At 39.8% G+C, this 14853-nt stretch overlaps 2 protein-coding genes across 2 annotated transcripts; one reads left to right on the forward strand and one right to left on the reverse strand.

Moving 5' to 3' along the window:
• Nucleotides 1-2648: 2648 nt before the first annotated feature.
• On the forward strand, nt 2649-8367 carry nudt19 (nudix (nucleoside diphosphate linked moiety X)-type motif 19). Its single transcript, XM_074665665.1, has 3 exons — nt 2649-3539; nt 6518-6725; nt 7344-8367. Exons 1-3 carry the CDS (start codon nt 2778-2780, stop codon nt 7556-7558), a joined length of 1185 nt encoding a protein of 394 aa, XP_074521766.1. The 5' UTR covers nt 2649-2777; the 3' UTR covers nt 7559-8367.
• A 3523-nt stretch (nt 8368-11890) lies between these two features.
• LOC141787953 (regulator of G-protein signaling 9-binding protein) lies at nt 11891-14776 on the reverse strand. Its single transcript, XM_074666712.1, has one exon. It carries the CDS (start codon nt 14104-14106, stop codon nt 13366-13368), a length of 741 nt encoding a protein of 246 aa, XP_074522813.1. The 5' UTR covers nt 14107-14776; the 3' UTR covers nt 11891-13365.
• Nucleotides 14777-14853: the final 77 nt, after the last annotated feature.

Raw genomic sequence — 14853 nt, forward strand, 5'->3', positions numbered from 1 at the left:
TGCTTTTGTTACAAATCAAATTATTTCAAGGAGCAATAAAGGTTTTAATAAATCAATCATCCATTATCCTGTGACTGAGGTCAAAGTGTTCCTACGCGTTTTTAATTAACTGCATTACAGATCACTTTCTTTGTTTCATAGGATCACATTTCTTAGATCTCATAAAGATGCTGCATAGAAAAACACAGCTTGATGGGACTGCTCGGAGGCAAATTACTGTAAGGTATCAATTTTCAACAGAAAAAAAGTCTGTTACACTTTCTCCTTTCTGGCCTAACGTAACCAGACTGTCTCCACAAAGCCTCTTTGATAAGGATACGTGATACCCCAGCATGTGTGTGTGTGTGTGTGTGTGTGTGTGTGTGTGTGTGTGTGTGTGTGTGTGTGTGTGTGTGTGTGTGTGTGTGTGTGTGTGTGTGAGAGAGAGAGAGAGAGAGAGAGAGAGAGAGAGACAGAGAGAGACATTCCCTTTGGACTCTACTCTACCTTTCTTTCTCCTTTCCTTTCCACAGAAGCTTGTCTCTGTCAGTGTAAAGGAAAATAACTGAAATGTGAAATGACAGAAATCTTATCACACTGTTCCATAAACAAACATGAAGATAATATTGTTAATATTTCCAGAAAATGACATGGAAGCAGTTGCATGCCCCTCTGTGTGACCTCCAGTCTTGAGTATATCCAACCTGTTGTAAGTTTCTATCAAGAGAAACCTTAGAGGAAAAGTGTTTTGTACAGTTTTGATTGGCATCACTTTTATGATCCAAACTGAACAAAGGATGTTGGTCAATACATTACATAAAAAAATCAGGCCCAAAGTGGAGTGCATGCTTTTTCTGTTTTTGTTTTTTTTGCTGTCAGGTTTGATAAGACACTTATGTGTCTTAAGAAAGTCAAGTATCGTCTCTGTTGGCCCCATCGTTCCCCCCAGGTCTGCATGTGTTTAAGCTCCAGCTTAAGTTGCAGACTCTTATATCCTTTGAAATGAGAGGGGGGTCAAACTAAATATGAGAGGAATTTGTCCTCTTGTTTGGTGGAATGAAAGAGAGATGTACACCACAATGTGCAGATCTGGCTTTTTACAACCTGTGCAAGGTGACTGTGCTTAACTGTGATGTGCAAAAAAAGACAATCTCTTTGTCCTTTTACTATTATTTAAACTAAAAGTCAAGAAAAAGTCCATGCGTATTGTTTTACCACTTTGCCTTTATCATGAGGCTTTCAAGCCAGATGCTGAAATTGATCCTTAGTATGTTTCCCAGTACCTTTTAGGGAATTTAACATTTGTTGTTCAGACACAGCCCTGGCCAAAAGTAATCTGAGACTGCAAGATCTCTTTTGCTTCACATGAACTCAGTAACACCGAGGTCAAGAACTTCAAAAAAAAAAAAGAAAAAGAAACAACAGAGCCACAAGCTTTCAACACAGAAACTTACAGATACACGGTTTAACCAAATGGTGTCAGTGCTACATTTGAACAAAGAAGAATTCTGTATTACGGAGTACAAGAAATGTTATATTTTAACTGACCAGATAGGGAGGATTATGGGAGTATAGAGAGTTGACACCAAGTTTCACATATAATGCAGAGAAGGTTAACTACATCTAAAATTTCTGAAGACAAAAAGGCTGGATATAGTAGTGTATAATAGTGAATGTGGCTTTATTTAACTTAATTTGTGGCTTAATTTTTCCAATATTAATTATTGATTCTTTTCAAGCTTGTCATATTTTTCAAGGACTTTTGTTTTTATTTCAGAATAAATAAATGATTACAATACAGATGTATGGTTTGATGTCCACATTACTGAAAGGATTCAGAAAAATCAGGGCAAATGGGACAGCTTGAGTAAATAGCTTAGTGTTTCTGCTTTTAAATGCAAAATCAAAAGCAGATAATGCAGAGGTAATTCTCTGAAAGAAGGTGACCAGAACCATATGGCCAAAGTGTTTTGCCTTTAGTCATCTTGATCACTTTGTGATGTCTATGGTTTGTCCTCTGTTCATATTTCATTTGATGCCAGTGCATATGAGAGTGGAAAGTCAGGGGAATAAAACTAACAAGTTGAATGCACAAAAAAGGAGCCATTGTTGAGTACATAGAAGTGGTGAAGGCAGGGCAAGAAACACACAGTTGGACACTGTTTTTGCAATGATATAGAATTAAAAGGTCCACCGTAAAACATGTGTCTGAGTATACCTAAGCTGCTGTACCAGTTTGCCAAACACGTCATGGAATAATAATTTTGTGTCAACTACACTAGGTTTCCTTAACTAGTAAAACACAAAGAAATTCTCAATATGAACAAAGTAGACACCTTGAGGGATTCAGAATTGTATCATATGCTGGGTTATATTTTGTAGTTTGAGCAGTGTGTTAGATTGCAAGGTGGGGTTAAAGAATCTTTAAGCACCCTCCTATCTAATACAAGAGTCCTTATTTTTAATGACAGTTACGGGGAAAAATAGTCAAATGTTACACAAACCAATAAATAGTATCATTCTATAGCTTAAAGTCTGGTTGAAAACAACAGTGTTCTGTCTAATTTGAAGCATACCTAAAACCCATGGTGCAGGTAAAAAGAGTCTCAAATATGTCGAGCCTGTAAACGTCTCTTCATTTTCCTGCAGGGGGCGATAGACGCTTGACACGAATGCTCTCGTGTTCCTGGGCTTCCTGGTTTGCGTCACTTCCGCCAAAACAAACGTCGCGAGGAAGCTCCGCCGCATCCACGGACTTTAACTTTTGTGAGGGTTTTAGTAAATAAACAGAGCTTCCGATGAACACGACCCTGAAGCACTGGAAGGAGGCGGCCACTCTCATCCTGGCCGCCGGACACAGGCTCGGCCGGAGCAGTTTACCGTCAAGGACACCGCTGACCATGGATGGAGGGTCACACCTGCCGCACAAGTCCTGCTTCGACTACGAAGTGTTGCTGCTCAAAAGAAGCAGCAAAAGTGGATTCATGCCCAATGCTTACGTTTTCCCCGGAGGCATGGCGGACTCATCCGACTTTTCGAGTGAATGGGTGGACATTTTCAACTCCTTTAGAAACTTACCAAATTTTGGTCTAAGGAAAGTTAAGCAGCCTCCGGAAACCAGACCGCCTATTTTCGCCACAGACCGGCTGAAACTGGGCTCGCCTATCCCCGGTGAGGTCGCCTTCAGGATCTGCGCTCTGAGGGAGACGTTTGAGGAGTCAGGTGTCCTCCTCGTCGTGCCTAAACTGGAAGAGAAAAGTTTGTTAAAAGACATGGAAGAAAGATGTGACAGTGATAAAGTGATACACACCAGAATGAGTGAGCTGGACAGTAGTGAGCTCACCAAGTGGAGAGCTTTGGTCAACAGAAACCCCTCAAACTTCATCAGGATGTGCAGAGAGCTGGAGGTGGTGCCCAACATCTGGGCCCTGTATGAGTGGGGAAACTGGCTCACCCCGAAAGGACGACGTCCGTCCAGATATGACACAGTTTTCTTCATCTGCTGCCTACAGGAGATCCCACACACACTGCATGACGAGAAAGAAATAGTGCACTTTAAGGTGAAGCATAACTCACACATACCCATGGAAGAGCACATCGAAAAGAATCACATTTCATAATGGGAGTGAAGGAATAACAAACAAAGAAATGCATCACCAAGTGTAAAAACGACTGGAAAAAAAGTTAATATATATTTGTTTACTCACCATGGTTGTCTTAAAGCAGGCTTAGTCAGCTAATATACAGCAAAAACAAAGCTTTAACACAAAACAGCCTTACACAGTCTTTACAACAACAAAAAAAACATGAAAAATATCGCTGAAATATTTGCACATGGAAAACTTATGTTGAAAAAATGTCCCTTGGGATTTATAGCCACGGGTGCCACAAGTTTTTAAATTCAAAACCATAGATTTCCTAAGCAAAAGGTGCCAAAAAAGCAAGAGACTCTCTTAAAATGTTGAACAGAATGTTGTTATAAATGAAGAAAATAATTCAACAATAACAGTCAAGGAGCATAATAATAATTTATCCCTTCTTCAGTCTTCATTTCTTCCTGTTTTTGATGGTTATATGTGCATGAAATAATGTAACTGTTCACATATAGTGAAGGTGACTGTTGAGACTATTTGTACCTGGATCCTCGATAAATGTTATTGTAGGTAGTGGTTTGAAAAGAACGGAGAACAGTTATGAGACAGGATTTGTTGTGTTTCACTTTGACTCCCCTGTTTGTACCCATACACACAGAGCAAAAGTATCTGATATGGACAAGCATTGTTTTTACTGATAGTAAAAGCAGGAAAACAAGATAATCTGCATGACTGACACTTTCTACCATGACGTGTGGATTGGCTGTGCTCTAGTTACACAGACAGATTTACAATAGCAAATGGTAAGCTATCGTTATCCTGGGGCTGTGTATTTACTTGGATTTATAACTTTCAGGGTGACTGAAAAACAAACTATTTTAGGTTCTAGTGTCAGTACAGACTTCATTTTAACACCATGAAAGACTTAAATGTGGCTAATGGGACTGTTCTAATGTAACCAAGGGATAAGGCTTTAAACATGACCTACAAGAATAAACCAGATCATCACAAAAAAAATTTACTTACCTGAGTAACAGTTATATCTGTATTTGTTTTGAAGTCAGTGGACAGTGTTCTCAGCATGCAAACTGAATTGACCTTTGTTAACCTTTTTTAGGAAAAGTCTAGTTGTCAGATTTACATTGAGAGGGTCATGAGCTGCATGAGTTGATGTCATACTAAAACGTATTGCTGCCATGCCCCAAAAAGTAAAATGAAGCGAATGAAATAACACATCAGTACCACATTATTAAATTATCACGTTTTTAAACTACACATGAATAGCAGCTGTCAGTCATTAATAAACATGAAATAAAACCCTGTTTTTAAGGTTTAATAAATGATAAATTAACTTTTCAGAATAAAGAGGACTTAAACACAAGGCATCCCAATAATATATTCTTATCTCATTAGCATACAGATGTGAGAAACATTTCTACTAGGTATATTTATTTTTTAAAGTTTGACCACAGCTCATCTGGAATGACTGGGGAGACAGAGTTTTTGACCTGTGCTGCAGCCAGTCACCAGAGGGAGCAGTTTTTGTGGCGACCTCACTTTGAGCTTAGTAAGCTGACGTTTTATTTTTTACAATCTCCGGGAAGCACTAAAATCTGCCGTTCATTGAGTGTCTGTTTGAGGCTGTTTTCAGAGATGCACACCAAGCCTAAAAAAAAAAAACAGACCTCCACAGCCATAAAAAACACATTTATACCTTCGTTAAATAGGTCGTAATTGCTTATTATTTCTCTCTTGGGGTGAATTATTCCCTAACTCAGCAGTTTGGAAGATAAAAAGATTGCAAGTTTACCCAATCAGGGGTGCAGCTCACATGACTGAAAGGTCTGACACCCTGTAGCAGTTACTGAGGAGGCTCAAAGTCCACCTTTCTTGTATTGCCGCTGTTGACGACTGGCTTTATTATTCTGCATCTGGAACAGACAGGTGTCATGGCGGAGACTTTATTCACAGGCTAGGGTCATTTTACTTGATTATGTCATTTCAAAATAAGAAAACTATGATATTAATTCATGAAACTGTGAAAAGCTTCAGATTGCACAGCAGTCTTCTTGTGTACGGAGAACGAGTCAACTGTCTGTGGGGCTTTTATGCATGGTCTCCCATTGTGCTTGGTGCTTAGTATGAGGAGGCAGTTTGAGTCGCTGGATCGGAGGTGTCTTGTGGTGATTTGGGGGGTTAACAGTTCCTTGAGATAGCTTTACTCAGTCCAAACAATTCAGTAATGCATTATCACGTGTATCACATGGCAGCAATACCCTTCAATTATTTTGTGACTTGAGAATAAATAAAAGAGAGCTCTTTGAGATTGGGTCTTTGTAGTTCCTTTGTAGTTCAGACCAGAATTTAATGTGTAAATTGAAGATGATGTGCAGCCAAATAGATTTAAAACTGTTCCATAAATCTTGCTCCTCTTTCTTATTAAGTTTTATTATACATTTATTTTAATCTTGAGGAACTTCGAGGTCATAATGCCCAATAAAATTGGCTTAAATTGTCAGTTTTAGCTTTAAATCTTTCTGCAATTTATATATTTTTGTCTTACTGTTGGCTTATTATGAAAACATGATAGTTATAGGATTTTGAGAACAAACCCTTCCAAATCAAAGAATTTTTAATGATTGCCTGGACCGGGTAATTGTTTGCTAAATCAGGTGTTTCAATCTTTATTGGACAAAGTTTAACATCCAGCACAACTTCAAAATTTCTGTTTCTGTTTCTGTGTGACAGAACAGCAGCACTGGAAAGTTGCTAAATGCTTCCTTTGTGTGTGTGTGTGTGTGTGTGTGTGTGTGTGTGTGTGTGTGTGTGTGTGTGTGTGTGTGTGTGTGTGTGTGTGTGTGTGTGTGTGTGTGTGTCTGTGTGTCTGTGTGTCTGTGTCTGTGTCTGTGTGTGTGTGTGTGTCTGTGTCTGTGTCTGTGTTTCAGTGGTCCACTCCGTCAGAGGTCCTGCAGAGCTACCAGGCAAAGGAGTTTTGGATTGCCCCCCCACAGTTCTATGAGCTCGGTCGTATGTGCCGTCTACCTCTGTTGAACGACCTACACAACTTTTGCAGCAAGCGCGGCACAGAGGGCATTGAGCACTGGCTGCCTGTGTACTTCACTAAAAACGGACGCTACATTTCACTCCTGCCAGGTGCTAACAACTTGTACCCATTTACATCAATCTATTGAGCTTTTCTTCTTCAAAATTCATGTTTTCCTTGTAACACACAACAACCAACATTTATATGGTCATATTGTTTTCTCTGTGTCCAGAGTCTTATGTATCCATTTTGTATCCTTTGTTTTATCCTTTTACATCTCCACTGTTGTCCAAACACATAAGAAAACACACTCCTAAGTGCTGCTGCACTAGATGACATAATTCTGTATCCCAGTAAACATAATCATTAGAGCGTAGTGTGATGTGTGTCAATCCCAGAGATTTTAACCTTGTTATGGAACATTACTTACAATTAAACTACTAAATATAGTTCACAAATGCAGTACTTAGCCTCTGTTAGGGTAATTCCTCTGACAGTCTACACTGTCCAGCTCTAGAGTCTGGATTCATATCTTCAGGAGGAGTTGCTGGATGAAGTGAAAGTGACGGGAATCCAACAGACAATAAAGACGTAATTTAGAGCTTTCTTTTGATCTATATGTTACAACCAATTTAGCATAATCTTTTCTTATTACTATATTATAAGTGATGAAAGAGTTTGAATATATGATGGATTAAACTTCTGTCTTCTTCTACCTCTCTTTCCAGGTGACAAATGTTACCCATCAGACACTTCAGAAGAGGCCAACATGGATCCAAGCACAAATTATGAGGAGGAGGCTCATGATGCTCCAGATCTGCATCGAAGTGTGACCTTGGATCCATACACTATACATCTACAGATCACGATCACACCCAAGTACAACCATCTGCTTCCTGTTATCGGGCAATCTGCCTCTCATGAGTCTAAAAGTCAGTTGTGACTCAACTCAACAAGTTTTCAGGGCCAAACAAATCATCTGTGCACATGTAGCAAACAAGATCTTCAAAAGAAGGAAACTTTGCAGTAACAGCCTGAAGCACAGCAGATTATAATATTAAGTGATCTATTTTTATGGTAGCCATTTTGAATTGTCATTGGTGACAGTTTTCCTAAGCTCTTCAGGCCTGATCCAGTGATTGTTTTACCTCATAAGTTTTATCTTCAATAACTTTACATACATGAATCAAGGACAATCGCATTACACACTATTTTTGCTTTTTTGTCTCCAAGCACTTTATGAACTTGATTTGGAGGTGCTATTTTATTGGTAACTGTTATCCAATAACAAAACTGAAGCAGCTAAATATTGATCAGCCAATTATTTCATCATTACCAAAAGTGTGTTTGTACTGTGCCAATCTTAGCAGCCTTGCTTTTGGCCTGACTGCATGACTCTGTGTTCAGACTGTGAAACAAATTTGTAATCAACAAAGATTGTGTGATTGAAGTGATTGCTGATGGCCTATTTGTGTCCTTTTATTATGCAGACACTTATTTCTGTCTGAAAACAATTAAAGTCAAGCACACCATCTGACTTGAAGTAATTGAGGGATGAATTGCTTGACTAGAAGCTCCTGTTGGTGTTTGATTATGGAGCTCTTTCCTTATAGCATGAGCTAATTCAAACAAATGTAAATCTTTTTGCTGAGATTGTGTTTTAAGTTTAATTGTTTTCACGAGACCTAAAATGTCAAGGGACCCCACACACACATGAAATATATGAAAAATTCATTTTAATAAAATATCTTTTTTTTGGAAATGAAACTGAGCCTAATATTTTGATTTTTTTTTTATTTCTACAGTAAAGGAAAAAAACATTCTATCACCATAATAACAGCCTGATTACTGAAAGTATCAAAGTGGCTGAAAGGAAACGCCTGCAGCTGCGCGTGTGTAGGTTTGTGTGTGCGTGCATGCGTGCATGAATGTGTGTGTGTTTTGAGTTGAATGTTTTGGTGGTCCCTTTCAAAAGGAGTGCATATGTCAGTGATGGAGACTCTGCAGGAGATCCACTCTGCCTCCTTTGGGTGTCTTCCTTGCTCACAGCAGTGCCCTTTAAGGCAAATTGACATCTAATAAGCACTAATCTCTGTCAAATGGGTTGTACCCTGTGTCTGCCATTTATGAATTAATGTATTATTAAAAAGATTAATTTATGAATAATAGATGAGAGTTTTTCTTCTTTTTTTTTCCACTGATGCTGACTCAAACTCATTTAGGTAGTTTGTGCTCATTATGGGCTTAAGTGATCTTATCAGCATTGGGTCAAAACATGCCCAATGTTTTCAGATGTGTATCTGAATTGTGTCTCTGAATTGTTACGTCAAGGAATATATATCCTTATATATATATATATATATATATATATATATATATATATATATATATATATATATATATATATATATATATATATATATATATATAAAACAGATGAGACATTTCATCTCACAGCATATGGGGCAGGAAGCTCAGGTTCAGTCCCTACTTTAGCACTTCCTCCTCTATGTCCTCACACAACATCTCCTTCTGCCTGACAGTGCTACATGAGTAGGATGGTGATGCCTGAAAGGAGGTAGAGTTGCAATAACACAGCTCAACCTTCTGTGCTGTTTTGCTGTGTAGAGACAGTTGAAGGGTTTCTATAGCAACCCACAGCCTTGGAAACCCACCATCTTCGTCCAGATGAGGTGATGATGCTGTGGTCCTTCACTGCAGAGCTGTCAACACTCCTCTCTGTCAACCAGTCTGCTTACTTGATTTGTTTCCATGCAACGGCGAGATGTGAATAAAAATGTACTGTGAAATGAAACACTTCCAAACAAATGAAGAGGAATCCTACTCACCTGTTTGGCGCTGCTTTTTATAACTAATGAAGCAAATACTCTAAAACTTTCATGCTGCTGCTATTTTGAGAAGCAGCTTACATAACAAGCCTGCAACAAAATCGTCTCTGCAGACCTAAAAAGGTATCAAAGTTGCATCAAAGGAGGCTTTTTCTCCTGCAGTTCTCCTCTTGAAATGCAAAGGACAGAAAAATGTAGTATTTCAGGAAGCTTTATCCAGTCACTATTTCCTCTCTTTTCCTTACCATGTTTAATTAATTGGCTTTATACTGTTGGATCCCGGTATTACAATGAGTGCCTGTCGAGAATTTCAAGAGGTTCCTGACTCACTGTGAGCAGAGCTGAGTGGTGAGAGGACAACACGGATAAACAAGATGTCGCAAAGCCTACCATGAATCAGGCGTCAGCTTAACATGCTATGAGATTTAAGAGTTGAGTTTTCTTTCATTGTCTATTTTTAAAAATGATTTATTATAGTTTACCAACTTGTGTCTAACCCCAAGACACAGTGGGGGCTCAGAAAGCCTTAAATAAAAACCTTTTAAGAAAACAAGAGAAAGGTACTCGACTGAGAGAACATCTGATTCAAATGATATGCCTGCAGCTTATGGTTCACATAATTTTTACAGTGTTGTTTTAAGCAGGTTTAGTATGTATTTGTTGTGTAAAGTCATTTATTTCCACAAGACACTCAAAGGTGAAAGCTCATAATTAAATTCAGTCCTTTGAAACTCTGTGTTTTAGCTGCATGCATCTTAAGCTGAAGGCAATTTAAATGTCAGGGGCCTATTTACTGCATATAATTATCAAAGGAATCTCCTTGAGCCTGGAGGAGAAGATCACCGGGGTCAATCCTGGACTTATTTGTCGTGCAACTGTTAGAAAACAGGCAATAATTGGCATTTATTGAGAAACCAAGGGAGTAATAACTCAGTAATAAACAATATGTCTGTTACGACCATAATGAGCAGCAAAGGATTTAGGACACCTCTGCTGCAGGTCACTGTGTTTGCTCCCTAAAATCAAAAGCAGCCAAGTGACAAACAAGCTTACGTCAAAGATAGAAATAGAGTCACAAATCCTTGGTAGCATCAGAGCATTTGTAATTAAACTTTCCTCCTTAATAGGATTGATTAGAAGCACTTTCGATGAACTTTATGACCTCACTACCACTTTTTCACCCACAGTAGTTTCAGAGCTTTGCTTATCCACCTTTATCCTCTTCTTTAGGGAGCCCTTGTAAATTATGTTTTGTTCTTTTATCTTCATTTCTGTTAATTTGATGAAATAATTTCAGATGAACCACAATTGAGAAAAATATGTAGCGTGTCTTACTTTTATTTTAAAAATCAAATGGGAACTATTGGATTAAAGCTCAGGTTAGGGACATAAAGTTTGTGGCAACTATGGCGCCCCCTGTGGACAAACTTGCCTACGTTTACTTTGTCCAGCACATACAAAATGAGTGTTCTCAACAAAATCTCCTCACCCTCTCTTATGACAGTTAAAAGTTTTGTCACCAGGACTTGTTTGCCTTAAAACAAGTGAGGAAAGGCTGTTAATGATCAGTTCACTCACCCACCTCACGTCAGTGGTTACACACATTGAAAACAGCCGAAGAATTACATTTGATGATTGTCAGGTTTACTTTTTCAGGCCATTACATTTATCCAGAATATTCTCATTGGCACTTAAATGCAGTTGTAACCCTACAACACTATCCTTGGATGATTTCACCTGAGCAAATGTATTTACATAATTTTCATTATGCTGTGTTAGACTTTCCTGGGTCCTCACTGATGTCATCAAAGGTAGGCGTGTTTTCTTGCCACCGGTCCTGTTTTTGTTTTTTGTTTTTCAGTGGGCACGTGTTCGGTTGATTTTGGGGAGAAAAATTTTCATCATCATTTACTAATGAAAAAAATTAGGAGAAGACAAAAGAAAAAGTTCCCAGCTCAATTCATTTTTTGTTTTCTTAAATAGTTTTTCATTGATGACTCCCTGTTTTTCCACAAATTTTAGAGCATTCACTTGGGTCTGCTAATGGTGCCTTTTTTTTCATTATATAAGACTTTGTATATGGCAAAGTAAAGAAGAGTGCCTCACTTTTCTGTCTATTGTACTCCAATATATTTTAATGTGATTTTTTTTTTTTACTGGGTTTTATATATCAGGTAAAATACACCCAATGCAGTGTTACTATTTTTAGCGTTCTAGGGTTAAGGGAGAAATGAAGAAATTGAATGTTGGCATGCACCATATAAGATCTCACTGTAGGTGAACCTGTAGTTATGATACTTAAGTTATATTCTTTCTTACAAGTTCTTTGAATACAAACATCTTTAATGTTCAATTTTAGTTAAAAAGATGAACAAAGTGTATTTACGGACATGGTCATCATAATCTCATAAACCTTATTTTTTTATCTAAACATGATATTCAAAATCATTTCCAGTTGTTGAATCAAAGACAACTGAAATATTATTTATTTGTAGCACATTGTTCTCAGATTGATAATGTGTGAACCAACATTCCTCAGCCCAGGGTTTTCCAGCTGCTTGACCTCCGTCAAGCTGAATAAGTTTCTGGCTTGGAACAATTTTATTATTTCATCCCAAACAGTATTAAAAAGTCACCTGAGAACTTTCCCAATGCTAAACCCCATCATCACCAACACCCAGGCTTTGGCTCTAGTGCCTGGCTCCAGTTCACCTACATAGCCCTCTCTACCTGGAATATCTTCAAAGACTCTTACATCTAAAACCATTAGGGATTTAAAGCATCTATGTTGGTCTGTTTTCCATTTTAAACCCAACACTATTTTAACGCCAAGGCATTAAGATACTAATCCCCTGCTGAAAATACCTCTGTGTGCATCTGCTGCAGGCATATATGAAATGGGCTAATCTAACCTGAGGGTTTTAACTCACATTTCACTCATAATACAAATGTCACTTCACTCCTGAGGAAAAAAAATATTTTTCATTTGTTTTTCTTGAAATTTTAAGCACATTCCAAGTGTGTTTGAAAGTTTTATTATATTAAATAGAATTATGTATATACACTATCTGACACAGCAGTCTGTATGTACAAATAACCCTCTATATTCACATGTTGTGATGCATACATTCAACACTGTTTGCAAGAAGAGACCCTGAATTAAAAGGAGCAGGCTTACAGTGAACGGGTGCATTATTCAAAGACAGTGGGTGTCTCTCAGGTCCCAAGGCTCTCATGAAGCACATTGTGATTTCATGTAAAGTAGTCGAGATGCAGGCTTACTGCAACCTGGCTGTACAGATTAATAATAAAGTGTGCTACATGAGTGTGGAACAGTGCAGATTTGATCACATCCAACCAGTGTGATGTGAGGAGCTTAGCTGTAACACTGCTTCTATTAGTGTCCATACTATATGAGCTCTATACTGCTCTGACTACATGGTCCCACCGCAGCTGACTTTGCTGGATTGAATTCATAGATTGAAAGCAACAATCAGCAGAACATCAAGGGGGAAATACTTAACAGTAGGCTACATTTACGCTTGAGCTTTTCCACTAATCCACTTGGATTACGTGTTGTTTATATCATCCTGATGGCCAGACACTGTCACGTAATTTCACGACTTATTTCCCCCCTTTTCCAAAAATTAACACCAGCCGCTGGCATCACAAAATACTTCAAATGGTGCCCAGGAGCGTCCTCTCAGGTTATATTCTTCTACATCTCATCTAGTGCAACTCTTCAACTTCCACTCACACTCACAAATCCGAGAAAGATCAGACCTTCGTGCGTAAAATGTTTAAACCTCTTTCCCCGTCTTTGTGGAGAGCTGCCTGCGCTCTTGGTTCCATAGGCAGCCGCGCAGCGTGTCCATTTGCGTGGGCTGCAGGTTCAGGCAGTTCAGGACATATTGATGACCAGATATCCCAAAACCCCAGCGACCCCCACGATGACAAAGAACACAAACACAGCACAGACTGACGCAAGGCCAGCATCCCTGCTTCCGCCTGATTCCTCGTCTTTTGGCTCCTCTTCACAGATTGAGATTACACCCACGGAGGAATTTCCTACACTCATGTTGGACTTGAGCTCCGCTCCCGCCTCCTGTTTCGCCTCCACGGCCCACGGCGCCACCTGCACCTTCATCTCCATCTCCTCCATCATTTGGCTCACCTGGGTGATCTCGGTCTGCAGCTCCCGCAGGTCGGCCGTGTCGATGTTGCTGTCCGCCTCGTACTTCATGTTCTGCACGCTCATGGCCCGGGCTGCCACGGAGGTGGTGCTGCCGGTCATGCCGGTCTGGATGAGGTGTCTGGTGGGCACCTTGAGGGGGAAATCCTGCCCTATCTCCAGGGACCGTTTCATGTCCACCTCCAGCAACTCCATGCTGCTCGAGAAGAGCACCCATAGGCGCTCATACTCGGCCCGGTCCTCTTTGCTAATGCTCTTGTCTTTGAGCAGAGAGGTCAGTTTAGTCCTGTTGGCCACCGCCAGCTCCTGGGCCTTTTTGCGGGTCCGCTTCAGCTCCTCGCGCAGGTTCTGCGAGTCCGAAGTGCTTCCTAACGCGATCACCAAATGCCTGTAGCAGGCTGTGACTTTGTTCAAAGCGTCCAGCATTGTTTTGCACTCCTCTTTCCCCATGATTGATCAATAAATGACCCGTCTCGTTGCCAAAAATACTCACAAAAATAAAGAAAACAGGCTTTGAGGTAAACGGTGATCTGTCAGTGACGGCGCGTTAGCCAGCTGTCCTCAGTTTAGTTTTCACAGGCGCACACCCCCAGCTCTACAAATCCCCTCAACGCTCTAGTCAGAGCAAATTCCTCTCTATCCATGCTCCTTCCTGTCTGCAAGCAGGCACCGAGAGCGGCTTAGAAATTAATGCGTTCGTAAATGGCTTTGGGCTACCTTTGCGCTTCCCCAGTCGAGATCAAACAGCACCGGAGCTCCTCTTCTGTAGGATGGACGCTCAGTGGATGTAAAACATCGCAGCCGTCTCTCTTTTTTAAAAAGATAAGCATCCAAATACAGCTACAAGTGTCACAACATCCGCCTATGACTGTCTTTGGTGGAGAGAAAACTGCGCGTTTGTCGTCCGCTGATGTTTGACGCGCGGCAGAGAAAAGAGCTGATCTTCACTAGGACTAATGATTAAAAGAGAGAGCATCAGAGCTTCCATGACACATATCCCAATCCAAGATGTTCCATAGTTTTTTTGTTTGTTTATCTGTATAGGGTGCTGTCCACTTCAGCATCCAATCGATGGTGTTTAAATATCAGTAAGCGCCTTCCGTGGTCACATGTGCGCACTAAACAGATCCATGCAGGCAGGGAAACAAAGCAGCTCGGCTCCCATTGGTTCTGTCACACAGACATCTGGTTTACAAG

This window comes from Halichoeres trimaculatus, unplaced genomic scaffold (assembly GCF_033239565.1).
Source record: "Halichoeres trimaculatus isolate MK-OKI-2021-1 unplaced genomic scaffold, fHalTri1.1 fHalTri1_scaffold_3, whole genome shotgun sequence".
Taxonomy (NCBI): domain Eukaryota; kingdom Metazoa; phylum Chordata; class Actinopteri; order Labriformes; family Labridae; genus Halichoeres; species Halichoeres trimaculatus.

Bases quoted from the DNA above. Each gene is read 5' to 3' on its own strand.
- nudt19 (XM_074665665.1), top strand. From the start codon at position 2,778: ATGAACACGACCCTGAAGCACTGGAAGGAGGCGGCCACTCTCATCCTG. The intron at 3,540-6,517 runs GTGAAGCATAAC...TCTGTGTTTCAG, and splicing joins AAGAAATAGTGCACTTTAAG to TGGTCCACTCCGTCAGAGGT. The intron at 6,726-7,343 runs GTGCTAACAACT...CTCTCTTTCCAG, and splicing joins CTACATTTCACTCCTGCCAG to GTGACAAATGTTACCCATCA.
- LOC141787953 (XM_074666712.1), bottom strand. From the start codon at position 14,106: ATGGGGAAAGAGGAGTGCAAAACAATGCTGGACGCTTTGAACAAAGTC.